At 40.6% G+C, this 26,802-nt stretch overlaps 2 protein-coding genes and 2 long non-coding RNA genes across 7 annotated transcripts in view; 2 read left to right on the top strand and 2 right to left on the bottom strand.

Annotated features, from left to right (window-relative positions):
• Positions 1-7,655, bottom strand: part of nagpa (N-acetylglucosamine-1-phosphodiester alpha-N-acetylglucosaminidase) — a 402,702-nt gene extending 395,047 nt beyond the window's left edge. For all 3 annotated transcript variants that reach the window (XR_007570085.1, XM_050046340.1, XM_050046341.1), the window contains exons 1-3: positions 7,498-7,655; positions 3,486-3,691; positions 526-793 (exon numbers count right to left, since the gene is read on the bottom strand). Coding sequence is in view for 2 of the 3 variants with exons in the window: in XM_050046340.1 (XP_049902297.1) it covers positions 526-793; positions 3,486-3,691; positions 7,498-7,580 (557 nt within the window). In the remaining variant the exon portion in view is untranslated. The remainder of the gene's footprint in view (positions 1-525; positions 794-3,485; positions 3,692-7,497) is intronic.
• LOC126391540 (uncharacterized) overlaps positions 1-26,802 on the top strand; it is a 253,793-nt gene that overhangs the window by 34,091 nt on the left and 192,900 nt on the right. The window lies entirely within an intron of this gene.
• The window catches only part of LOC126391536 (uncharacterized), a 59,678-nt gene that overhangs the window by 20,573 nt on the left and 12,303 nt on the right, over positions 1-26,802 (bottom strand). The window lies entirely within an intron of this gene.
• ndufaf6 (NADH:ubiquinone oxidoreductase complex assembly factor 6) overlaps positions 10,869-26,802 on the top strand; it is a 20,871-nt gene continuing 4,937 nt past the window's right edge. Inside the window, exons 1-8 of one of the 2 annotated variants that reach the window (XM_050046366.1) lie at positions 10,869-11,290; positions 14,396-14,495; positions 14,778-14,900; positions 15,103-15,159; positions 15,541-15,643; positions 16,019-16,152; positions 21,103-21,204; positions 24,149-24,205. In XM_050046366.1, the coding sequence (XP_049902323.1) occupies positions 11,103-11,290; positions 14,396-14,495; positions 14,778-14,900; positions 15,103-15,159; positions 15,541-15,643; positions 16,019-16,152; positions 21,103-21,204; positions 24,149-24,205 (864 nt within the window). In that variant the 5' untranslated portion in view covers positions 10,869-11,102. Of the gene's footprint in view, positions 11,291-14,395; positions 14,500-14,777; positions 14,901-15,102; positions 15,160-15,540; positions 15,644-16,018; positions 16,153-21,102; positions 21,205-24,148; positions 24,206-26,802 lie in introns of both variants that reach the window. The other variant, XM_050046367.1, reaches the window with a different exon arrangement.

The following is a 26,802-nucleotide window of genomic DNA, read 5'->3' as shown; positions in this document are numbered from 1 at the left end:
GGTCTTTTCATTACACTAGTCTGTCTATGCAGCAGACACAAATACTTTTGTAATTGGTGCTACATGACCAGAGAAAACAGAGAAAAAGGGGCTGTAGCCCAAGAGGTAGAAAACCTACAACTACCAGAATGCACTGCGCCACACCAGACCAGTAAATGTCCTGCTGGTGGCTGATGTAACTAACCCTCATACTGGAGAGGCTGTGATAAGGGTGATTGTATGTAGTGCAGATCACACGCCACCAGAGGTCAGTTTGGTGCAACAGGCAGCTGAGCTGACTGCTAGTGGTGAGGATAATGTCACAGGTCTGTAAACAGAGGTCTCTCGAAATACGCTTCTATACTTTTTGTGTCTATGGTGGCGGGCATGCATATTGTGGAGGTACAATCTGTAGTTTGAGCAACAGCCTGAGAGCCACTGTTTCCGGTGGATCTGAGCTGTCACATGAGCTCCTCTAGCAATACTCGGGTGCTACTAAAGACAATGTGTTATTTATAATCTCGGTGAACTGATTGGAATTCTTACCCAAACACCAGAGTGCCGTCTCTCCTGATTCCAAACTGTGCGTTCTGCAGCCCGCCGCTGTCCTGGACCCTACTGCCGTCGCTCACCACATTGCCCAGACACTGGCCTGTTTTTGTGTTGAAGAAGCCGGCGTTCTGGGCATACAGACACCCGGCAGCCTCAGCCGTTTCCTCCACCGTGGCTCTCTGATTCATCCCGCAGCCGCCCGGCCCACCTGGCTCTAATACCGACACCGCCCTCAGCGGGTCGTGGACCACCGTCATGTGACCTGGAAACAATGACACAATGAGATGCTTCAGGAATACAAAGTCAAAACAGACAAATCAGAATTAGAATAAAAAGCGACATCACTATTAAATCAGCGTCCTCTGACCTACTGTCACATGGTATAAATACAGATGTTCACATACCATTTTTTCCTTCATGATACCAATGTCAGTACCTGAACTTGTGTTTCGACCAACAACGGGTATTCTTAACTCAACCAAAGTGCTGTACAAAAGGAATAAAATGCTAAACACACACATGAGAGGCAACATAACTGTCAGGTACACAGCTCACACACTTAGAGACACAACACACACAGGCACGCGTCAGGGAAAACCACATCAGTGGGACACAAACACTAATGAATAAAAGTACGTTTTGAGCCTGGACTTAAACGAGTCAGTGGAGGGGGCAGATCTGATTGGGAGGGGGATGCTGTTCCACAGTTTGGCGGCAGACACAGCAAAGGCAGGATCACCCCTGAGCTTGAATCTGGAGCGCAGGACAGCCGGAAGCCCCAGGGAGGTCTCTGATGTAGGATGCGGCCAGACCATTAAGGGCTTTGTAAACAAACAGGAGAACTTTAAATCAACTATGAACTTTACAGGCAGCCAGTGGAGAGAGGCTACAACAGATATGATGTGGTCTCTTCTCTGGGTACCTGTGAGGAGTCTGGCAGCAGCATTCTGAACCAGCTGGAGGCGGGACAGAGAGGACTGACTAATACCAGTGTACAGAGAGTTACAGTAGACTAAACGTGAGGAGATGACAGCGTGGGTGACTGTCTCAAGGTCCGGAAATGGCTTGATTTTGGAAATGGTGTGGAGCTGTAAAAAGCTGGCTTTTACGACTGCATTTGTTTGTTTGTCAAACTTAAAGGCAGAGTCAAATATCATGCCAAGATTTCTGACACGGGGTATTGATCCAATACCACTGCTTTAAAATAAATCATGTATACTACTAACCCTGTATGGATGTGAAATGACTGCTATCATGGTTGTGTGGCACGGCTCAGGTTAAACCCATTCTAAGACATGATCAAACACAAAATGACTGCTGCTGAACTTTCTTTAATCCAAAGTAAAATGTTGCCAAATTGCTGACATGTTGCTAACAGCTAACGTTCCACTATTTACAGGAAATCAATTCTTCTTCACTGCTCTAAAACAGTGGTTGTTGCTGTGTAGGTTCCTGTTTTAGAGCAGCGAAGAAGAACTGATTTCCAGGAAAACTGTTATTTTATCTTGGTGTGAAACTTCTTTGTACCTTAACAATAAATTAGGTGGTATCAGATTGATAGCACAGACTGGCATACGGGTCGATCCAGCATGTTAAGCAGAATCTGAGGCACTTCCAACACTGGTATCAGTATGGGAACAACTCTGGTATTTAATCAGTGGTATTGTCTTTGCAGACCACAGATGACACGGCTTCTTGTAAACGGTTTTAATGTCAGTTTGAATAAATGGATCAGAGGTCAGGCAGCAAATAAATAAACAGATGGATCAATAAATCAGAGGTTCACCAAACAAGGATCAGATCCACGTTCAACACAGAGACCAGGGGCCGTATTCACAAACATTCTGAGAACAAAATCAGAGAGCTCTTAACTTAACATAACATTTTTAGTGAGGAGTCTTTGCTAAGGAGTGACTTAGGAAAGTTCTCAGAGCAACTCTGAGCAAGAGACAGAAACTTTTAACTTAGTGAGCGGGTGTGGTTGACCCTGTTGCTAGGTGTGACACATTCTTTTAACAGGTGTGATTGGTTGTCACAGACACGCCCTTTGTGAGCCTGTAAGGTGTGGACACCCAGTGGAAATGAAATGAACTGCAGGCTGTGACAGTGTTCTCATTGTTAGGGTGATCTCTCCGCCGATGGAAGGTTAAAGCCAACCCAACTCATCGCTGCTCCTTTCTTACTTTTTGATTATTTTATTTCTGGTATTATAACGTTATTGCTTTAGGTGGGAAATGCATGCATACCCCTAATGAGATCGACCACAAATATTATTCCTGCCCGATCTAATCTGTGGCATTTCATTTACTCACTGTCATTCAGTGTTTGGAGAATATTTCTCCGACCTCTTTGTGTTTCCACCATTTTCTCCTCTGATTAAGAAACTCTTCTTAAAAGTCCTCCTCCCTGCTCCTAACAGTTTTCACCTTAGGAGCTCTTTTAAGGGTGAAGATAACTTTATCTTTACCAGGACCTAGTCTTAACTTCCAAGAATTTTCTTAGAATTTCGTCAGCAGGAGTAACTCTTTGTACTAGGACGTTTGTCAATACAGCCCCAGATCAGTTTAAACCGTTTGCACTCAGTTATTTATTACACGGCTTTGTGGAATCCTAATTTTGATTGGTCAATAATGATAGCAGACCGTTGCTATGACGAATAGACTGTTGCTTTGAACACAGTTTTGATCAGAGATGCTGAACAGAGGCAACAGTCAGAAGTCATTTCTAAAGTTTGTGTCAAAATATTGATATCATTAGCAAGCAGCCGTGTAATAAGAAGGATAATGTACAACGAGCAGGTCCAGAGTGCCCTCAGGGTGATTCTATCAGGACCCCTCTGCTTCCTGTCGGGTCCTACATCACCCTGTCAGGGTTCATTTCACAATAATGACCCGCTCCCTGTACATTATACTACACTCAGTGTTCCTGTAACTTGTGACTCAATGATTACGGACCGTAAACCCATCTGGTGTTTTCCGCCACAGCCGAGACGAACTTTGTGGACTCCGCCACCGGCAGCCCACTGTGGTCACTGGAGGGCCAGCTCTCGTGGGTGACGTTGCCGTGAACAAGTGGCTGACAGTCTCTGACATGGCGGTGAGAGTGGGAGGGACCGTGGCCGTGGCTGTAAGGCAGCAGGATGTCATCGTCCATAGAGACTCTGCAAGGAGAGAAAACAAAGTAATACTGTTTTTAAATGTTTTTAAAATCGAGGTTAAGAGAGAAACAATAACAACTGTGGTGTGTGTGATTCTTCATGTTTGATATGCATCAGTTCTGAGCTGCACCAGGTGTTTTGACACCCGCCAAAGTCCACTTCATTTCTTACCACCTCTTTTGTTGATTGACATAAGTTAGAGAGTCTGACCAAAGACGAGTCGGTCTGCAACTAAGACTAATCAGTCTTGTTTTTGTTTTGTTTTTTATAGATTTTTGAAATAAAGATGATACAAACAGATTTTTTAAAAGAAGCACATCCATTTTGACCTTTTTTGGTTGCAACAACAAGCTCCTGTTCACAACAGTTTATATTAAGATAGGTCGTTTCGCAGCAAGCACAGCTCATAAAATAACAAAAAAATTAAATTAAATAAGTAGGCACAACCCCACGGCTCAATGGTAACAGTTTCCAGGTTGCCATTTACAACAATTTTTAGAAATTGGCAACCAATACTAAGCTTCTTTTAATATATAAAAATAGGAACAGCAAACATTTGTTGCATTAGTCTAAATACTGCTGTTACAGGCAGAACGAAACCAGACAACACTGCAGGTGCGTCTACTGTGTATTTTTTATTTTGTATTTTTGTCCTATGCTGTCTGTCTGTAACTTATGTTGCTGCCTGTCTTGGCCAGGACGCTCTTGAAAAAAGATTTTTAATCTCAAGAGATTTTTTTCTGGTTAAACAAAGGTTAAATACAAATAAAAACAAAAATTCAATAAGTGGTGAAGGTGTTTTTGTCATCTGTTTTTTTTTTATATTTCTTTTCTGATTTTTACCCGAATTTTAAATCCAATATATACACCAATAAAATCTCAATTCACTGCTAATTTTGTTTTTGAAAAGTAAAAATCCCCAAATGATAAGCTGTGCTAATGATGCCCACAACACATCACCAACAACGCCACGTCCTCGACATCAGATCACAGAGCGACCTACAGAATCTGCTGACACAGCGGCAGAAAGAAAAACATTCCCACCACTCTAAAAGAGCTCAAACATGACAGCGGTCAGATCCTCAGGGGGAAGCTGCCGGAGTAAAAACATGTTTTCAGTGTTGATAAATAAATCCTGCGTTGGGTCAGTCTTCATGTTGACTCATTTCTTGGAGTAGATTTCATCACACAGCCTCAGTTGGTAAAATCAGGTTTCATCACATGAGGGAATGTGTTTTTTAAAAGGGCTGAGCTGTGGTTTCCTCCGGCCTCGTGAGTAAACACAATTCGTGCTCTATCTAGTTTGTCTCAACGTCAATATCCTTCCTCATTATTTTAGTGTTTAACTTTTACTGCAGACTTTTTCATTTTGTTAAAGATAACGATTTAACCTCTTGAGACCTTTGTCTTGAGTTTTTGTTTAGTATGCATTTCTAATTTGTCCGAGCTATTTGGGATCAGTATAAATAAAAATTATTATTAAACATATAATAAAGTTCTTTCTATTCTATTCTATAAAAAAAAACAAAAAAAAAACATTATTAATCATAAATAAACAAGTTTCATTCATAAAATGTGATCAGGTTTGGACTTTGTGTCGGGAGAGATGGCTGCCATTTTGTTTTTACATGGATTAGTGTATTGTGCTCTCACTACCACTAGATGGAACAAAAAAGTGTCCACAAACAAGGACAACAGGTCTGAGTTAAGTAAACCCAAAATGTGATGTGTAATGAAACTTTTTTGACAAGTAATTTTGCAGAGAAAGATATTGTCCAAACATCACTGAAAAACGCCTGCTTCAATCTTCTTGTTTTTTTGCATATTATTGTTATTTTATTGTTTATATTTTGTTTTATTTGCACTAAATATGTTTGCATTCTTTCCTACTGTATGCAACAAGCATTTCCCTGAGGATGACTAAAGTTACCTATTTAATATAAACATTCTGAGGTATGTTTATGATCTGTGTATAATATCAGCCCTGTTTTAGCCTCTCTTCACTGGTCATCAGTTTCAGAATTGATTTTAAGATTTTGCTGATCACGTTTAAGGCACTTTATCGTTCATCCTCCAGCTAAATTGCTGAGATGCTGCTGCCCTATGAGCCAGGACACAGCCTCAGATCCTCAGGCAGGGCTCTGTTGGCTGTTCCTCAGTCCCGGCTCAAAACTAAAGGGGAGCGAGGCCCCTCAGCTCTGGAGCTCCCTGCCTGAGGATCTGAGGCTGCTGACTCAGTGACATCTTTTAAATCGCTTCTTAAAACATCTGTTCAAAAAAGCCTTTTATTAATTTCAGCACACTGTTAATTTTATACATGTCTCACTTGATTATTTTTATTGTTTTTATCTTGTGTTGTCATCAGTTATTGTATTCCTTTATTTCGTATTACTCTAATAGTTTGATTTGCTGTACCTCAGTGCAACCTACAGGGCAATTAGTTGCCAACTTTGCTGATCTGCTTCAGTGACAGTATTTTATCCTGTTAGGGGTCCCGGGGTGCTGGAGCCTATCCCAGCTGACACTGGGTGAGAGGCAGGGTTCACCCTGGACAGGTCACCAGACTATCACAGGGCTGACACATAGAGACAGACAACCATTCACACTCACATTCACACCTACGGACAATTTAGAGTTATCAATTAACCTGCATGTCTTTGGACTGTGGGAGGAAGCTGGAGCACCTGGAGGAAACCCACGCTGACACAGGGGGAACATGCATTTATCGTGTTTTTTGTTCTTTGTATTTTCTTAAAATTGCCTAATTTTATTTGCTTGAATTCTGCATTGTTTTAAATCCAGGATCATTTTGCAACTTTGTTTTGAAAAGTGCCTTTTAAATAAACTTTATTATTATTATTGTTATTATTATATTGTAGATGATCACACAAATAGATGTTTGGTATTTATGCCTTTCCACTACATGTGGGATATGTGACTGATCGCAAACTCACTCCTACTTGTGAGGGCTTCTCTTTGTGACAAAACTGTTTGCCTGATGAAGGTCTGCTTACCGAAACATTGCAGCATTAAAATCAGTATTTTTGCAAGTTGTGTGCAACCTCACACTGTCAGGTGACACAGGTGAAAGAGGTGAGACAGGTAAGGTGTGTGCATTTCTGGAATTGTGTGGTTTTAGCATCTTACTGATTGTTTATTGTTTTATTTGCACTTTGCACTGCAGGATCTCAGGATAAATAAAGCTTAATTATAGCGTTCAGGCTTTATTACAGTAGCTGTGATCCAACAGCGCCATCTTGTGTCAATGCAGCGACATTTTCACTGCAACTGTCAGTTTCCTTGAAGAATGAAACCGAAACATGATGACAGACTCATGATGTGACTGTTGGCGTTAAATTAAACACGGTACATAAAAATAATAAATGTACTAAATGCTATCAGTGTGGCAGATATAATCCAACAGCCATCATTTTAATATGTTTATGTTTACAAAAATTGAAGTTAGTCATTTACATGTTAAATGAAATAAGAGGCGTAAAGGCCGTTTTGTGTTTGAGGGCAGTTTGTCTCATCTGTGAACTTTGTACCTCCAGATAAGAGTTTTAGCTAAAGACCAGATGCTGTTGCTCAACAGCTGCACGTGAGGTTAGCGTGTGTAACGTTACTTGGTGTGTCAGCAGGATTATAGGTTCAATATATTTTACCACAAACTCTCCTTTTCATCCAGCTAACGGTCACAAGGAAATGAAACAAGTTTTGGACTGACTTCTCTCAGTCTTCACACAGGCTAACAGTTAGCATGCTAACATTAGCGGCTAGCTCACAAACACAACAACCGGCGGTCTTACCGGGTGTTTTGGGTCTCGGACAGCCGGACGCAGAGCCACAACAGCGGCCACACAAACGGACATTTCACCAACACTGCTGCCATATGAGGAGGAAGACTAGCCTGCCACGCTCCTCTCTCCTTCTGCTGGTCCACACATCATCCAGCTAGCACACAGCATCAAAGTAAACAAACGGAAAATACACAACTTCCGGTTACTGTACAAAATAAAACCCCGCCGTATCAGCAAATTTATTCATTTATTTTTAAGCATTTTAATGAAAGCTCATTTCCGCCAGGTAATGACAGGGGGTTAGCTGGTAATTATGAAAATGTAAATGCTTCTAGTAAGTAAAACGTATGAGATACATACAACGTCTGATTTTACTAAGGGACTGTTCGTTATCTGGGGGGAGGGGGGGGGGGGGTGCAAAGGCATGTCAAATATTTTTTAAGCACCGGGGAGGGACTTATGTTTTCTAATTTTGGCTTTGGGGAGTGATATACACTTTTGTTTTAAATATTATGTTTTAGGACAGCTCAAGGATTACAGCAAAGGGGGCAGAGAGAAGTGGGATGACATGCAACAAATGGGCCACAGGTTGCGATCGAGCCCAGGCCACTGCAAGGATTCAAGGGGGGTTTATACTTGTACGACAGAACCTACACCGTAGCCTACGCACGTGACCTACACTGTTGTGAGCATTTATATTTGTGCGGTGGTGTGTCTGTGTCACTCTGCAGTTAAACCTCCAAAGCACTAGTCAGAGGCAGGATTTCTGTGGAGTGCTGTAAAGTTTAGTAAATTCAAAACTTGCCCAAAACACACTTTGAACACATATTAAACACACATTAAACACATATTACACACACATTAAACACACATTAAACATGGCTTAACAGAGACAATTTCAAACACAAATACACAAATCTCTTTCACTATAACTCGCAGCATTCACAGACAAACACTTGTCTTTATCTGGACACATTTTCCCCACAAATACAACATGCTAACGCTATTAGCACAAGCCTATGGCATTTTACATTGTATAAATTAGCCTAGCGACTAGTGGATATTTCCTCTGCTCATATGAAGCCAGGATAAATCACACACAAGACTTAAAATGCTATTTTAGTGGAGGCTTGTTGTCTTCACAATTTATTGTTGTCTTATCTGTGAAATTAAAGTAAATACAAGATTTGTTTCCACTGAGGGAAATGGTTTCAGCTTACAGAAACAGACAGGAGGTCTGCGTCACCGAGACGTGTAGTTACATTTCTAAGGAGGTGCGCCGTAGGCATGGTGTCGATTCGACCTAGAAGTATAAATCCTGCATCAGCCTACATGGTGCACACACCAGTTGAGCAGGAGGTTGTCCCAGGGTGTGCAACTTTAAAGTGCTGTATTTTGTATTTTTCTTACTGCGGGAAACATGTTTTCTATACCATTCAAAAGAAGACATGCAAAAACAGTTTTTGTGCTAAAGATAATATTGATGTGGAAAAACATACATGAGGATGTCTTTAAGCAATATGATGAGTAAAAAGGGCCTGTATGTATGGATAACATAAAATCGTGAAATGAAAACCAAAAATCAGAGAAGAAAGATTTTTAAAAGCAAATAAATCCATAAATAAATAAAATAAAATAAAATAAACTTCTGTGTTCTTCTCCCATTATTTTTCTGAATTTCATAATTGTGTTGTATTTGTTCAATCATAGCACATTCGTTTAATGTTTTATTTTGAAAGGAATATCAACATGCTTCCGGTATTTTGACGTAATGTATTAACTTGACGCAGTGTCGTCACATGACCGTCATCTACTCCTGACTGTTGTCTCCGCGTGGCTCACAGCCACACGTCATCTGTCCTGTGGAACTATGAAATACTCTGTTAAGTGCTGCGTTTCAAATCTTAAAGTAAAAAAAGTCTCCTGTGACTGTGACACTCCTTCATATGATCTCATGAGACGGTCATAACTAATTAATTTGAAATCTGCATTAATGTAAAAGCAGGATTTTACAGTTGTAGTTTGTTGAGGTAGAGCTCATTTTGAACTATTATTGTCATTATGAATTAATCTGCTGGATATTTTCTTCATTAATTGAGTGTTTGGTTTGTAAAAGTAGTGAGTCCAAATGCTTTACAATTATTATAATTTAATTTTCTGTCAATATTCTGTCATTGATTAATGGACTGATTGTTTCAGTTGTGCTTTTATAAACTGTTGGGTAATTTAATTCATAACGAAACATGATATTTCATGAATTATTTATAAATTTCAATGAAAAAAAACAAGTAAAGTAACTAGTAACATTTGTATGCTCCTAATCCCAGACAGAGTATTATGCATTGCATTTACTGAAGAAAAAAAGACCCTGTATCTCATGAATACAACATAAGATCTTGTAATTATGAGATCCTGATGTCACAATTAGGACGCGACCTTCGTGGTCAACGTCGACCACGTCCTATGAAGACTGCATCAGCCAAACTGAACGGTCTCCGAAATGGGACAGTGTGGTCTGTGGAGGATTTCCTGGTTGCATCATCAGCTGTTACTGTTACCTAGCGACCAGCTGTGCTTGACTAAAGAAGGAGTAAGCTAGTAGGTTAGTTAGCCCTAAATCTTGAACCCAGAAATTGTTATGATATATTTGTGGAGATGATTCACCACCGGAAACACCGCAGTTTGATATATTTCAAGCTGATGGAACGTTTTCAGGTAAACTTATTAAATTAAGATTGTTTAAGCTGTGTGCTTTTAGCTATTTGTAATGTTAACAACAGTTTACCATTAGCTAGTTAACAGTTAACCTAACTTAATTTATGATTGTCACCGACGCGCAATGCATCTTGGGATATGCTGGGCTACGAACGTTTCATCTGTTGCATCCTCTGAATCCTGGGAAAGAAGGCTGCATTTGAAGGAGCCTTCGAAATGGGACAGTCTTGGTCGTGACGTAATCAGTCCTCAAATGCACAGCTCATGATTTGGTGGACCCTCTGCAGTAACTCTGAGGACCCCCTAGGGGTCGCGGACCCGCTGTTGAAAACCAAAGTTATATATGTTTTTAATTATTATTTTATTTTTTCAAACTTTATTGAATACATTCAATATATTACAGATTTTAATTACAAAAGTTGTCGAAAAAATTTAGAATCTAATTTCAAATGAAAAACACCGTGGCTTCTTCCGGTAGTTCTTCAAAATAAAAAGACAAAAGCTCGATATTAAGTTACAGTGAAAACTAGTCTGTGTGATTCTCTCTTACAAGACACTTAAAAGACATGAAATGCAATTAATGTGTTTTTTATTTCTTTTTTCACGAGTACAGATCCGTGTGAGCTGTCAGTGAAATATTTGCTGCTCTTATTTTGGCGGCAGCATCGTCGGGTTTCCGGTATTGCTACTAAACGATCATGTTATGTCAGTGATATATTTGTGTGATTCTGACACGATATCTAACACATTTACTGTTTCATATTTTATCTGTAGGATGTATTAATGTTAATAGATGAATAGCGACTCTTAAATCAAATGAAGCGTATTTTAAAGTGAAGTCTGGTCGGAATGTTTTTAACGTGACACAAGCTACATAAGGGTGAAAGTTGAAGGGGAACATGGCAGCAGGCATCAGTGCTAAACATGGATTACTGAGCAGTAAAACGTCGCTGTATCACGCTCTTCACAGACAGATCTTACCCAGCATCTGTGTCCAGAGAGCGGCTGAGATCCAGAGTGTGAGAGCGGCAACCAGCGCGACAACAGACTCACAGTTCAATGAGAAGTACTGTCTGGAGCTGGTCAGGTGGGTCTGACTGCACCTAGCTTACTGCTAACAACACCGGCCGGCTAAAGTGAAGTTAAGTTACATTTACAGAGCAGATGACAGCTTTATTTAACGGCGAGGTACGTCCTGATACCGTCTGTCCCTAGTTTAAAGAGATTCAGCTCTCATGTAAAAGGATAACTCACATGTGGAAGTAAAACTTCGAAGTTTGAGACAGCTTCATGCCAGACTCCGTTAAAAAATTCGGTATAAATAAAGACATCTCAAGAATTCTTGACACTCAGAATATATTATTAAAAACTAAGTGTACTCTCTAGATATTTTGTATTTGTTGTTCAATTCGGCTCCATCCATCTGACCGAGAAACATGTAGTTACAAGTAAATGTCCTGCATTTAAAATGAGTCAGAATTAGGGATGCACGATATTGGATTTTTTGCCGATATCCAATATACCGATATGTAACAACTCATTTGGCCGATAACTGATACCGATATCAATATATCCACTTTTTTCCCACCTAATTTTAGTGATCATAAAGTCTTTTCTGTAGTGGAATTAACTAGGGCTGTACCCAAATATCGGATATTCGGATATTTCTTTCTATGGGTAGGTATTCGTTATGAAAATTTGGTATTCGATTCTATGGGTAGGTATTCGTTATGAAAATTTGGTATTCGATATTTGTTTTTTTAAATTTACTTATTTATTTATTTTTTTAACATATTTTTTTGGTGCTAAATGTAGTCTTTTTGTTGTTGGTAAATATAGGTTATCAATAAAAATCAAAACTTTTAAATTGCATTGTTAAAAATGTGAAAATATAGTATCCTACCAACGGAGCTTGTGTGCATGGCACGCTTGAGCGCATCCGTCTGAGGCTGTGGATCAATGCCAAGTTTTACCACTTTATCACTATTCCCTCTAACTTGTAGCTGTTTTTTCGTTATCTTTTGAATTTAATATGAATTATGGAACCGTTTTTGTCAACGTTTGTTTCCCCCGTTTTGTACAATAAATTATTGTTTAAAGTTTCAACAAGTTTCTTTTGGAGTGCGTGACACAAGTGTGTTTTGAAAACGACCGCGGACTGTCACCTGCTCAACGCATCAGTACCTTCGGATGCCATGACAGTAATAGCCAATAATGTCAAAATATCATTTACAGACCGATTTAACAGACGATCACTGCTGCCCGACCCGCAGGTCCATTTGCGGGTCCCGCGGGTTACGGGTCGACCCGCGCATCACTACTCAGCTCAGTCTATAAAGGCTGTACACAACAGTAAGGCTATAGACATTATATTCTATTCAGGCCGGCAGAACCAGCAGCGCATCGGCTCTACAGTGCACGGCACTGCTGATTAACCATTTTATTGCAGCACAGAGTGTCTGCCAGCAACCAATTACTTGCAGAGGCTTCCTACAACTTGTTTCAACGGTTCCTATGTAATCAGAAGACAAATTAAACAGGATGACTAGCCAATGTGAAAATCAAAAGAAAGCATAGAATAATGTACTGAAGACTGTGAGACTGTTGTGCCATCACTTTTTTTGTGGTTTGAGAGCAAAGATCCAGTCGCCGCTGTGTAAAACTCTGCAATACAATTAAGTCCGAAAAAACCCCGGAGGAGTGCTTCACAAGGAGTCTTTGAAAGGAGCCGAGCCTGGCGTAAAACCGGAGAGAGCAGGCAGCACGGCCACAGCATCCATCTAAAAATACCAAACAGTTAGCATCAAAATGAACTTAAAGTAGAAGTGGGTATCAGCAGAGGATCCATGATAGGATAATATCACAATACTTAAGTCATGATACAATATTATTGCGATTTAAATATGTTGCGATATGCTGAGTATTGCAATAAAATATATTACAACTTATTACCTTTTCTCAATTATAAATTATGTCCCCTAAGATAAACTTGGTCAAAATCTGTTTTATCTCATAAGATAAAGTTTTCAGTCTGTTCATCTCACTTCAGCCTTTTTTTTTGTATCTAGTGGACTGAAAACGCAGTTCATTATATTATATCAGTAGGCTACCTAAAGTTTAATTTGTATTTGTAATATTGATCATTTATATGATAAAAAATGGATACTTGGCACTGTGTTATGATATGATATTGCTGTATTGATTTTTTCCCCCTTAAAGTACCAAAAGTAAAAGTCTGCATTATGCAGAATTTCCCATCTTATCATAAGCTATTATTGGGTGATACATCATGTGTAAGCATCACTTTAATGTTGCAGCTTGTGAAAGTGGGGCTGATTTCAATTGATTACTTGATTATTAAGTAAGTGAAGTTGTCAAATAAAGGTAGTGGAGTAAAAAGTACAGAATCTGCCTCGGAAATTTTGTAGAGTGAAAGTATAAAGTAACCGAAAATGGAGATACTCCAGTTAAGTTCAAGTACCTCAAAATTGTAGTTAAGTACGGTACTTAAGTAACAGTATATAGTTACATTCTGCCTCTGTTTAAATGTAGTTTCAACTGTTCAAACTATGAAATCGTGTTCATGTACCTCCCTTTTATTTCAGTCAGAATCTGAGGCTGAATGATCATATTCAGTCAGAATTAACACAAACTTTCACGTTGCTTCACAAGTTGGTGAAGTCATTGAATATTTTCATGATGAAATTTCTTTTTCAGCAATTGAAATGTGTTTTGGGAAAAAAAACAACACAGTTTATTGTGTATATTTAAAAGATGGACTTTGGGAATGTGTTAAAAATGAAAGCAGCTGCTCAGCACAGACTGCTGAAGGTCTCAAACAAATCTCAATTTTATTTTAAAAGCTTTTGTTGTAAGCGGCTGTGATGGAGGCTGATCATATTTCTGATGATATCAAAAGTTTTCATCTCTTGGTTTTCAAAGAAAAAGCTGTATTGAAAATTTTTGTATTGGCTGACTCACTTTTGTGCAGTTGAACTTAACCTTGTGATGCTCGGACAAAATGAAAACGATCATCGAAAAATGTTTTTAAGCTTATGTGAGAAGTTGTGGAAAAGTTTTGAAAATAAAGAATGAAATAGAAACTCTAACTATGGACGAACTAAATCAACTGCATCTCATCAGTCTGTCCTCCTCCCTCTCTCCTCCTCCACCTCTTCCTCCTCTTTCTCAGGTCCAGAGACTATGACGGCTTCGTATCCTCCCTCCTTCTCCCAGAGGAGGCACGGCGCTCCTCTTTGGCTCTGAGAGCTTTTAATGTGGAGCTGGCACAGGCAGGTAGTCCTACAGCCAGGCAGGATGAGGAATGATAACTGATATTACTGCTGTTATTACTGAACTACTATTACTGTTACATTGTTGGCACCACTTCTTAGGTTACTGCGTCTGCTTCTGTTGCAATAAAATAAAAAATAAATCAGTAATAATAATAATGATAATGTCAAGTATGAGCCTGATAATAAAAAAAATAAGTGTACTTTGTCTATTTTCTGATCCCAGTCTTTTTCAAACTACCTTGTCGAACAATTACCTTCCTGTATTTGTTTCTCCATAAGGTGAAGGACTCCGTTTCCCAGAAGACCATTGGCTTGATGCGAATGCAGTTCTGGAAGACGGCCATCGAAGAAATCTACAGAGACGAGCCTCCGAACCAGCCGGTCAGCGCCGAGCTGTGGAGGGTAAATATGGACCTATAGTGTCATTACTGTCAGTTGTTTTTATTGTCATGTCAACAGCAACTCTTTCACATGTCCAGCTTGAGTATAAATGTGCCACACAGTGTGTTTCTGTTTGGTCACTGTGTTCATAGTTAGCTGAGGGACATCAAACTGACTGATTGGAGCACTTAAGCTGTTTAACAGTGTGGATGATGTTTTGCAGACGGTGAGGAAACATTGCCTGACCAAGAGATGGCTGCTGAGGATCATAACAGAGAGAGTAAGACACAACTCCTCATTTATATGATCTGTTTCTTCTTTATAGTCACCCGCTGCCTTCTCCTGCTGAATGTCAGAATCTTTGTGAAAACTGCGCAAGTGTTTTGAGAGGAAATGTCTTCTTAAGAGTGGTCGATGAACAGGGTTGGAAATGATCTTTCTGTCTACCTGCCAACACATAACCATTGTTTTTTTTGGCCGGTGCGTAAAGCAGCTACTTGTAAATGTCACCAACATTTGGCCGGTGGCTGGTGCTAATTTCCAGCGCTGTTTGTGAATGAAGCCCGATGTCCTGTTTTAAACCACTGCTTTCTATAAACACTTTGTAAACTAACATGTAACCATTTCATCTAACAGTCATTATAACTGTGTGTGTCACCAGGAGAAGGATCTGGATGACAGAGCCTACAGAAACCTGCAGGAGCTGGAGAAGTATTCAGAGAACACACAGTCCTCTTTAATATACCTGCTGCTGGAGTGTTTAGGTAAGGACAGGTGCTGCTAGTGGCGCCAAGCATTAAAGGGGTAGTGTGGTATTTCACAACCTGGACTCATGTTTTTGTGTCTTAAGCCCTGTTCACACAGGACTAGTATTACCAGGGAACCCCGTGTGATTTATAAAGTGTTACAGAGTTTTCCTTTAAGCAGAGGTGATGATACATGTCCTCTGTGGTTAGGTTTACTGCACTACTGCTCGCTTGTTACTGACAGTAAGGTGGTTGAAGATGAGGACGAAGGTCAGGATTTGGTCTTCAGTATGAAAACTGATGAGAAGTTGTGATTATTTTCCAAGCCAGGCTCTGACAGCAGACTTCAGCCAGTTAAAGTAAGTGTGTGTCTGTCCTTTGCTCTTTTTTTAGGGTTGAAAAATGTCCACGCAGACCACGCAGCGAGTCACATCGGTAAAGCTCAGGGAATCGTGACGTGTCTGAGAGCGACTCCTTATCACAGCAGCCGACGGAAAGTCTACCTGCCCATGGACATCTGCATGCTGGTGAGTCGACGCTTCACTGCTACGTGTATTGACCTGTAAAAAGATATAAAGCACAAAAATTCAGTTCAAAGCACGGAGATGATTGTTATCTACACTGAGTGTGATAGTGTCTTCTCTTGGTCTGAGTGTCATGTGACAAAATAATCAAAGTCAGAGGCAGTTTAATGTCTGAACCTTGGTACTGATAGCAGAACAGTGTCTTTTTCCGAGATATATAAACATGTTTCAACCCTTAAACATTGTAGAAAATAGTCAAAGTGCTCGATGCATCACTGTTAAATACAGAACGTTTCCCAAAATACAATAAAGTCTTAGGACAAATTTCTCGCATGTTACTCACTGTGTGAGTTGATGACGTGAATCTATCAACACATCTTAAATTTCAATATGAAAACTCTGATCATTCCATTTGTGTTTATTGTCTCTCTTGGATGACACACTTTAGTAATGATTGGATCTTCAATAGTTTAAAAAATATTTATCAATTTTTAACTGGATTATGTGAACTGCGAAATCTGTTTCCTCACTTGGAGAAAAAAAAAATGTGGCAGAGTGTCATTCCTGTACGCTCCGGCAGCACAACACTGCTGCTCTTGCCTGACAACGACTCAGACTCTCAAGGCAGATTTGAACTTGTGTGTCGGCTCTGTGTGGAGCCTTTGTCATAGCCTACGCACGTGGCCTACGCTGTTGTGAGCATTTATACTTGTGCGGTGGTGTGTCTGTGTCACTCTGCAGTTACACCTCCAAAACACTAGTCGGTGGTGGAGTTTCTGTGAAGTGCTGTGACGTTTAGTTGATTCAAAAGAACACATTAAACACACATTAAACATGNACTCACAAGGTTCACTGACAAAACAACTGTCTTATACTAAACACGTTTTCCAAGCAAATGCAACATGCTAACATTATTAGCACAAGCCTATGGCATTTTACATTGTATAAATTAGCCTAAACTTGTGGAGGCTTTATTGTCTTCACAATTTATTGTTTCTTATCTGTGAAATTAAAGTAAATCAAAGCTTTGTTTCCACTGAGGAAATGGTTTCAGCTTACAGAGACAGACAGGAGGTCTGCGTCACTGTGATGTGTAGTTACATTTCTGGGGAGGGGCATGACAGGCGTCGACAGAGAAACTAAGCCGTTATTACAGCATCAATTCAACACAGAAGTATAGATCTCGCTTCACTCTAGCCTGTTCTTTTTTGTTCTGAAAATCTTGCCATGCAGCCTCGTTGTGTGGATTGTGAACAAGGTGCAGACGTTCCTCTGCATCACCAGTGGAGAGGAAACACGGTGAAAGCTGAATGGAGCAGTGAGTGACGACAACCCCACCCACGATTTAGGATCTAGGTACTTTTGGTTCCAAAGGATCTATACTAAAAGCTATTGATGGAAGTGGGGCCGTATATGATAAAGAAAAGCAGCAAATGTCCACGTTTGAGAAGCAGGAACCTCTGAATTTGTGGCTTTTTTGCTTGAAAAATGAGAAAAGCAATGAATCCATTACCAGAATAGTTGATCTAGTAATTTCTTTATAAAAACATCAAAACAACCTCTGCTATTTAAGAGGACGGTTTTCAAGAGTCTTTCTCTCCTCAGTGGACACAGACACATCATTAACTGTAACTTAAACCTGGACCTCACTTGGACAGCAGTGAAGACACACACTAGTTGAACTCTCAGCCGGTTTAAAATCTGATGTTTTTTTTCTCCAAAGATGACATAAGGCAGTCCCACACACACATGCCTCTCCACATTGTGCTGACTCATGGCTCGGCTCTGACATGATGTCAGATGATATTCCTGTGGAAGCAGTAATGAAATTGTCGTCCTGCACAAACGGAGGGATCATTACACAACAACCATATGGTGAAACACAGAGAGCCTCTAATCTAAACCCTCGTCCCTGAGATACATCCATGATGCAGATAAACAAATAATGCCGCAAACAATTTGCAACCTTTGTGTGGGCCATCTGTCCCACATAGAGAACAACAAACTGCTGCTGCTGCTGCAGGGGGTGGAGGAGGGAGGAGGGGTGTATATACCGTGCAGATTTATTTGGGTCGCTGCGTGAAGCATGCAGGCTCTGCCCTTAAAATCTTCAGCTGGAGGATGACGCTTTTGACCCGAGGCCTGCTGAGCTCGCTCACCTCACACCACCTTCACTCTGCCGCCTAAAGAGGGCGCTGCTGATATACATGAACCGTTTAGCTCATGCTCTCTGTGCAGGGTGACTCACTCATCACTGAAGATGTAAAGCTAGATTGAATGTAATTAATTAATAAGCAGGAGTCAACAGATGGAAGTGTTTTCCTGTGACACTGGACTGAATGTGCATGATGGGTGTAAACACACTCGAGCTGAGGAAGAGGAAGAGTACAAAAACAGATCAACAATCAAACACAGTCACAACTGATTCATATAGGATTCATTATTGTGAGCCTTGATTTTTCTTAGGGCTGAGCGATATGGAAAAAAATGCATATCTCAGTGTTTACAGGCTGAACGGCGATACACGATATATCTCTTGGTATTTTCTATGAAGTGAGACACATGTTCAGCTGCAGGTCAGAGCCACATTTGAGATGTCACAGCCACTTTCTTTTTTTTAAAGATTTTTTTTTTCAGGGCTTTTAGCCTTTATGGACAGAGACAGGGTGAAATGGGGAGAGAGAGAGAGTGGACATGCAGAAAGGGTCGCAAGCCAGAGTCGAACCTGTGACCACTGCAGCAGCGATGAATCGCCTTTGTATATGGGGCGCCGGCACTATCCACTACGTACCGAAGCCTTGTCACAGGCACTTTTATGAAGACAGACTGTGATCAAAATAAAATGCAAAGACAGGGATTTTTTCCCTGTTTGAAAATAAACAGCTGCACAACATGTAAATGAAACATTACATAAAATAATAAACAGCAGGGCTGTACGTTAACTTTTTGCACCCAGCACTGGAGCTACAGAGGTTCAAAGGTTTGCAGCTCAGGACACTGAACTATAACATGACCATAAAAGGATCAAGTAGGCACTGAACTATAACATGACCATAAAAGGATCAAGTAGGTTTGAAACAATCAAAAATCTTTGTGGGTGGAGTTAAAAAGTCATTTTCCATCTGTTGGCCTTTCAAATGAATCTAGTGCTGGAAAATGATTTACATATTTTTATTTATCAAGGCCATTAATTTTACGTATGCACAGAGCATCAACAGAGAGGGCCATTAATTTTACGTATGCACAGAGCATCAACAGAGAGGCCGATACTTTGTCCTCGTCATATACGTCTTGTATATGAAACGTCTGTGTTGTCGCTGCATTTTTAAAACACATCTGTCGCCTGCATCCAGGCTCTGTCTCAGTGTCACACATTAGACTACAACTACCAAGTAGGGTTGGGTCGGTATGAGGGAAAAAAAAAAACGGTCCGGTTTTTGTGAACAACCGCATCAAGTCGGTAAAACTGGATTTTCGCCACTTGGGGGCGCAATTGACTCATGTAAAATAATAAACAACCATAGGACAACAGTGACAGTAACACGTTGTTTCTTTTATTCCTTACAAATAAATGTGCAGGTTTAGCTTACTCAGTCAGTGCAAACAAGGGTTGCCTCCTTCGTCTGGCTCAAAGCCAAAGTGTTGCCATAGTGGCGCATTCTTTGACTTCTTCGAGACTAAATTGTCCGCCGTTATCGACTCCCAAACTCCAGGCTACAGTAGAGGCCTCGGTGCATGCGCACTCGCACCCCCTAGCTCAGTCCCCACCCCACCCCCCTCTCTCTCCTGCTCGCTGTGCGCTTGGCGAAGAGGGGAGTGTGAGAGAGGAGATATGAACACTTGTATGCGTTATGTAACGCAACTTGACCCTATATCGATATAAGCTGTGTTGTCTTAATTTACATCTTGCTTGAAAATATATCGATAGTTGTTAAATGGCCCAGCCCTAGTCACAGTCAGCCATAATTTTTTTGCAGAGTAGATTATATGAGGTACGATAAGTGCCGATTGCTGACAGCTGTTTGACGCCCAGTTAGCGTGAGCTAACACAGCACAACAGGATCTCATTACTACTAAAAATCTATAAGATACTTTAATTTGTTAAAAATGTGTGCTCCAGAAAGTTACAGTTACGTTGAATTCTCTCCCCTGTAGGTCAGCAGGTTTCTGTCACCTCTCTTCTCCTCTCCTAAAAGTAATTTCTGCTCTCCAGCTTTTCTTCCGCTATTACCTGCCTCATCGTTTGCGTCATTCAGTCGACCCTCAGGCAATTTTTCCAGTTGAAATCGTTCTTGGAAGGAAATTGCCCTGTTATTTTGGTCTCATATAAGGTAATATTTGAGGTTAGATCAGTTTGGCTGAGAGCCTTAATTTAGTCATCACAGTCTGCAGGTGTGAGGTGATGAGGAGAGGATATACAAGTGGAGAAATGTAATCACGTCTGTTGAGAGGTTTTAGACTGACAAAGAAAATGTCTGTTATTATTCACTCTGCTCGTCATTCTTCAAAGGATCTGTGCATGAATAATGTTTCATCAAGACTAACAGAGAAACTATATTAAGAAGAGGAAACCCACTGAAAGGAAAACACTAAGTAAAACTATTCATCTCAAATGAACAGAGCAGTAGAAACAATACAAAGTAAATGTATGAGGTGAAAGTCAGATGAAGGTGCACCTCATGAATCAAAATGGAGACGATGACGAAGGATCAGAGTCCAGATCTGAAAGTTTCCCCTGCAGTCTCTTGCAGTGTGTTCTGGTCGTGTGTGAGAGCAGGGGTGGTGTTCCCTGCAGCATCATGTCACACTCCGCTGCTGCTGCATCAGAAGTTTCTTCTTTCAACAGATGAAAGCGACGCCTCAGCTCTGGTGTGAAGTGGAGCTAAACTGGATGCGGCTGCACTGGAGAGATATGCGGTGTTGTAAAGTATGTTTGTTTCTGTGTCTGTGCAGCACGGAGCTTCTCAGGAGGACTTCATCCGCGGCAGCCGGGAGCAGAACGTCCGGGATGTGGTGTACGACATCGCCAGTCAGGCTCACGTACATCTACAACACGTATGTACCACACTCACATGACATAACTAAACATGAGTAGCTACTGAAGCTCCAGATTTCCAGCAGATGTTGAACCTGACTGCAGAGGTTATTTTAGACTCTGCCTGATATCAGACAGAAGTTTCAACTTGTTAAAATCCTTTTCCATCTTCGCCCTGACGCTGAGTCCACTCTCACTGATTTCTGTGGGAGAGCGGAGTTTGATTTTCCTACAATCAGTCACTAGAGACGAACGTAACCAGCACAATCTAATGGCATTGTAAGTCCACACTGATGAGCAAGAGTGAAGTGGAGCTACCATGATGTCGGGCGATGATGAGAAGACGTGTTGATTTAGAACGGCCTTTATCTGGTTCATCTTGTCGATAGCAGCCACCATTGTTGTAAAGATTGTCCTTTAAGTCCTAGTTAAGGTTTCCTCAAAATAAAATTGCTTGCACAAAACACCCTTAAGTCTTCTCCTTAAGGTTTTCCTTAAAATGTTCACTTGAGTATTTATGGATTTCTCCTTGTCTTGGTCTTACACTCAAGGAATCCCTGGACCGTTGCACAAAAGACTTTAGCAGCTAAAGCAAGGTACCAAAAAAAAAACACTTAGGGTACCTCTGACTCTATCTTAGCTGCAACATGACCGAGTTTATGAGGATAAATGAAAACAACACACCCTGAGAAGATTGTTGTGCGACCACCTCTGACTAATATGATTTTCTTGTCTTCTATTCGTCTGCCTTTTTTCACTATCTAACTATAAGCCAGCTTTGTGAGACGATAACAGGCGTCACAAGCGTGAGTCCAAGCAAACAAACCATCTCCATGGAAACTTTTACCGCTGTAAAATCTCTTTCAACGCGGTAAACAAGTAAACGTTTTCCCTTATCTAACGAAACATTTTAAGGGGTTCTGTGTAAGGGGCCGTACACATGTTTTTTGCGCCCTAAAATTCTTTGTTTTCAATGTAGACACGTGGCAGGCACGCTCAAACGCCAGAGTGACGCAGACTTTCCCAAGCGCCCATTTTTCAGGGTGCGATGGCTGCGCTCTGAGATAATCTGAGTTCAACTTTTGGAACGCAGCAGCGCGCACCGCATGTCATGTGACGAGGAACAACCAATCACAGCCGACAGATATCTTTCCCTTCTTCTGTAAATATTCAGTCTGATAAACACAGAAAAGTTGATCATGTTAGTGCAGGGCTGCCCAGAGCTTTACATCTGTCCCATGGACGACAGGTCTACACACTTATAAACAGCTCCTGGAAGAAGATCAGCTCTGCACTTACACACTTATAAACAGCTCCTGGAAGAAGATCAGCTCTGCACTCAGGATTTCAGCTTGAAATCCGTCTTGAAAGCTGGCACAACAAAGAGTAGCACCCAGCGTCCGACCTTGTGTTATCTAGGTGGTTAAAGAGGTAGCATGTGCACAGGCCCTAAGTCCCTCAGCTAAGGAGAAATTAAGCCTTAAATGTCATACTTAAGGAGAAAACTTGAGGTGTTATGTGCAACTGGTTCCCAGCTTTTACGTGATGTACACCACTTCTATGTGACATCTACTGTTGACCTGCTGTCGCCCCCTAAAGATCCCCTGTCTCCCTAAATAAGACAAGTATAGGTCTATGGTTGGAGGTGTGGAGCAGAATGGGTTCTAACATTCTCCATCAAATAGAAAGTCCTGGGAAATGGTAAAACAACCTGGAAAACAAACCATTTCTCCTGGAAACAACTTTATTGCACAACCTGTAATCATGTTGCATAAGCTCACAATTTTTATATTTTTGTTCAGTGCAGCAGCTGTTGACTCAAATTAGGGCTGCATTCAGAGAAGAGTGAAGTGAAATACCTGCAGCAGTTCTGTTTTGTAACACACTTCAAGCCACTTAGTGACAGAGCTCGAGCAGCGGGAATAAAACGCTGTGCCATTTTGTAAAGTCAATGTCGGATGATGGGTTTTCAGTTTGCGCCCACGGTGTCTTGTGAGTGATTGAAAATGTCCTGGATCCTTCTTTTAGCTTTAGTGCTAACTTACTAATGACGCTCTGATGAGTGGAGCTGATTGGTTTGTAGATTCATTAACCTCTGCTCACATGCCTCATTGATTTTTGTGTTTTGGGGTGATTTTCTCATAAAGCAGCTGCCAATCAGCGTTCTGTTTTATTTGAAGCTTGTTTATACCAATTAAGAATGTCCCCAACTGTTACAGCATGTGATCATATTCAGTGTAAATAAATACATAATACAAATGAGGATTTGCTTCCTCCTGCATGCTTTAATTGTGTTTATTGTCTGTTGTGATGTCCTCTCCCTCTCACTGTGAGTCAATTAGAAAAGTGCTACGCTAATTAATTTAATAAGAACAACAGAGGAGGTTTCTGCAGAAATGATGCCGGTCATTAGAACATCTACCGGCTCCTGTGCTTGAAAAATAATCATAATAATAAGACATACAGCAGGAAAAAACACAACTGGAAAATTAAATCCGTAAGACAAAATTAGGGCGCATAGTTACAGGACATAATGATTGAAATAAAAAATGAGGCCTCTCAGTGATCTGTTGCCACGTCTGGTTTTAGTTTGATCTTTCTTTTAATGGTGGAAATGCTTCCAAAAGCTCACGTATAGGTATAGACACACGCAGATAGATGAACGATTGATCTTTTAGGAAAATCATTTAATGAACAGCACCTCTAGACGTGTGTGACTGCAGCCAGGACGTCAGAGCCTGGCGAAATGAATGAAGAAGAGAATCAGCTGTTTTCCATTTGCTCCAGTGTTTCTGTGTGGTTGACAAATCTCTAGACAAACCAAATGTCTGTCATTTTCAGGCATGGATGGTGTTTAGAAATGTGGCGGGCTCAGTGTGGATGCAGTCTGAGGAGCGGACAGGTTTAACCTACTTTGTTTTTCCCTGTGAGTTTGATTTCTGTTTGTCGTCCTCTCTCTTTCAGGCGCGATCTTTTAGCAGTGACGTCCCAGCACCTGCCAGCCTGGCCTTCCTTCAGACGGTGAGTCTTTAAACATCAAATACTGTGGGACAAACTGAGGGGGGCAGTGATCAGTAGTAAATATTGGGGAAAAAACTGATGATTTAAAAAATAATTTGTCTTACAATAACTCCAAACTCTAAATAAGCATTCATGAAAAGCATTACATATATGACAGCAACATTAACCCTTTAAAGCCTGAGCAAATGGCCTGAGTCCTTTCTAGAACACGATAAAGGCAGTGAGCACCTTTACAAGATATGACCCAAAAATACCAAAAGTTACAGGAAAGTTTTCTGACAAATAGTAATAAACAAACAAACAAGGAAATGACCTGAAAAATATAATTTAAAAATACAGTTATAATAATTATAAATACATTTTTCTCTGCGTTTTTTTTTTTCTCCTAGTTTTTTGATAATTTTTTAATAATTTCCCCCTCTCTTTAATTTCTTTTTCAGGTTATTTGTCTTGTCATATTTCTTGTCACATTTTTTGCCAAGTTGCTCCTTGCCTTTTAAGCATGTTTTTAAAAGAAACCAATTCACTCAGGCTTTAAAGGTTGAAATGCTTGTGAAAGGCGTCTGAATGCAGCATAAGAAAACTCCAGGTTTCAAAGGGTTGAAAGACATTTATTCACGTAAAGGTCCTTTCTGTTTGTAAGTAGCACTCACTCTCACACACACACACACACACACACACACACACACAGATTAGTGTTAGTTAAACAAATTTATTACACATCTCTTAATGAAAATTAAAGCCCCGTCTCCACCAAACCCTTTCAGTCCAGCACCTTTGGAACCAGCAGTAAGCCTTCAGACATGGTACCTAGACCCTCGGTCTGTTCAGACAGTCCTCTTAAATGTGGGCGGGGTTGTTGTCACTCACTGCTCCGTCCAGCACTCGCTGTATTTCCTCATCAGCGGTGACACAGATGGAAGTCTGCACCTGGTTTATCGTCCACAGAACGAGGCTGCACGCCCACATTTTCAGAACAAAATAGAACAGGCTGCAGTGAGAGTCTCTCTCCATGGGATATTTAAAAATAGCAGCTTTGTGCATTTAGTCCTTCTCAGGCAAGCTCAGGGGTTTAGTGTTGCTGTAGCCCACAGGAAGTGAGGATTAGAATATATGACCTTCACATAATCCGCTCCAAATTAATCTATATTTTTAAAGTCATTACTAAAAGTGTGTGTCATATAAAAACTAAAGTGATGGTCAAAGTTGTCACAGTGAAATTTAAGGTGTGCTGATGGATTCACGTCATCAACTCATGCATTGAGTAACATTACAAGTTAACGTTCCACCTTAAAAGTTGCCGGCAGTCGGCCCAGTGAATGAAGTTATTTTTTCTCAGACTCCAGCTGCTGTGAGAGGCAGCAAAACATCCTTTCATTTTATAGTTACAGTTTACTAATAAAACTCTCCACAGTATGAACAGTGGTTACATGAGCCTCAAAACCAGACACAACTCAGCCCTGAGCAGAGTGACCGTCCTCTACTGACCAATCAGACTGCAGTGTTCACAGCTCCACCTTTTAGTACCAGATCTGTGTGCTAGGTACCCCAACAGAGGAGGGACCAAACATGGGGACGCTAAGGAACGCTTCTGTTGGTACCATCCACAACTTTTCACTGTGGAAACAGAAAATAAACGTACTGAACTGAACCGTACTGCTCGGTGGAAACATGGCTGAAGGCTCTTTCTGTTAGATTTATATTTGTGGCTGAAAAAGCAGAATAAACATGAACAGCATCAAACTGTTGCTCTTTAGCCTGAGGCCAATCTGTCCTCTGTGTTTCACTGAAATCTGCACATGTATATTCATTATATGTTCTCGAGGTGTCTTGGTGATATTCAGTTAAACAGAATAAAACATAATTCCCCTGGTGTGCTTGAGTCATTGATTTTTCTCTCTTTAGATGTCAGAAGGTCTCGTCCAGAGTTTTAAACATGTGTTTGTAGTTCTAACATTAATGCACGTCAGGTTTGTTTGAGAGCAGCAGAAGTTTGGTGCTTCTGGCAGTGAAAATACCCAGGCGATCATTAAAACCAGAAACAGGAGAAAACATTTAGTATCGGTACACGTGTGTTTGTGTTTCCCCTCGGGATCAGTTCATCCATCTGTCACGTGAAATATCTCAGAAAGCATTCTGGCAAAAAAAAAGATCCTTTCGCTGTGTTCTGGGACTTTCACATAAGAAGCTCCTCAGGGAACTGGCTCATAACTGGCAAACAAATTTACAAAAAAACACACAGACTTGTTCACAGTTAACAGGCTCCAGATTCTCATTCAGTCAGTGACTCACCAGAGTCCAGTGACAGAAACAGATCATTTCCCTGACAGCTCAGTGAAGTCGCTGATCTACCTGCTGCCTCCATCGTTAAGTGCTTTCAGATTTTTGTGTGAGCTTTGGAATTGAGTTAACATGCAGAATCCACACTACACAACAGCAATACACAAAATTTGAAAAAGTACAGCTCTGGTTCATACAAATTACCGAAATGCTAGACTCACAAGTCAGTCTTTAGACGCTTTGCTTAACTAAAGACTGATGACTTTCTCCCTGATTTTGTGTTTAGATGGGCGGATACAATTTCAGAGTTTAAAAAA

The sequence above is a fragment of the Epinephelus moara genome, chromosome 6 (assembly GCF_006386435.1).
Source record: "Epinephelus moara isolate mb chromosome 6, YSFRI_EMoa_1.0, whole genome shotgun sequence".
In the NCBI taxonomy this organism is placed as follows: Eukaryota; Metazoa; Chordata; class Actinopteri; order Perciformes; family Serranidae; genus Epinephelus; species Epinephelus moara.
The sequence above is the reverse complement of the archived record's forward strand: the minus strand, read 5'-3'. Positions and strand labels throughout refer to the sequence as shown.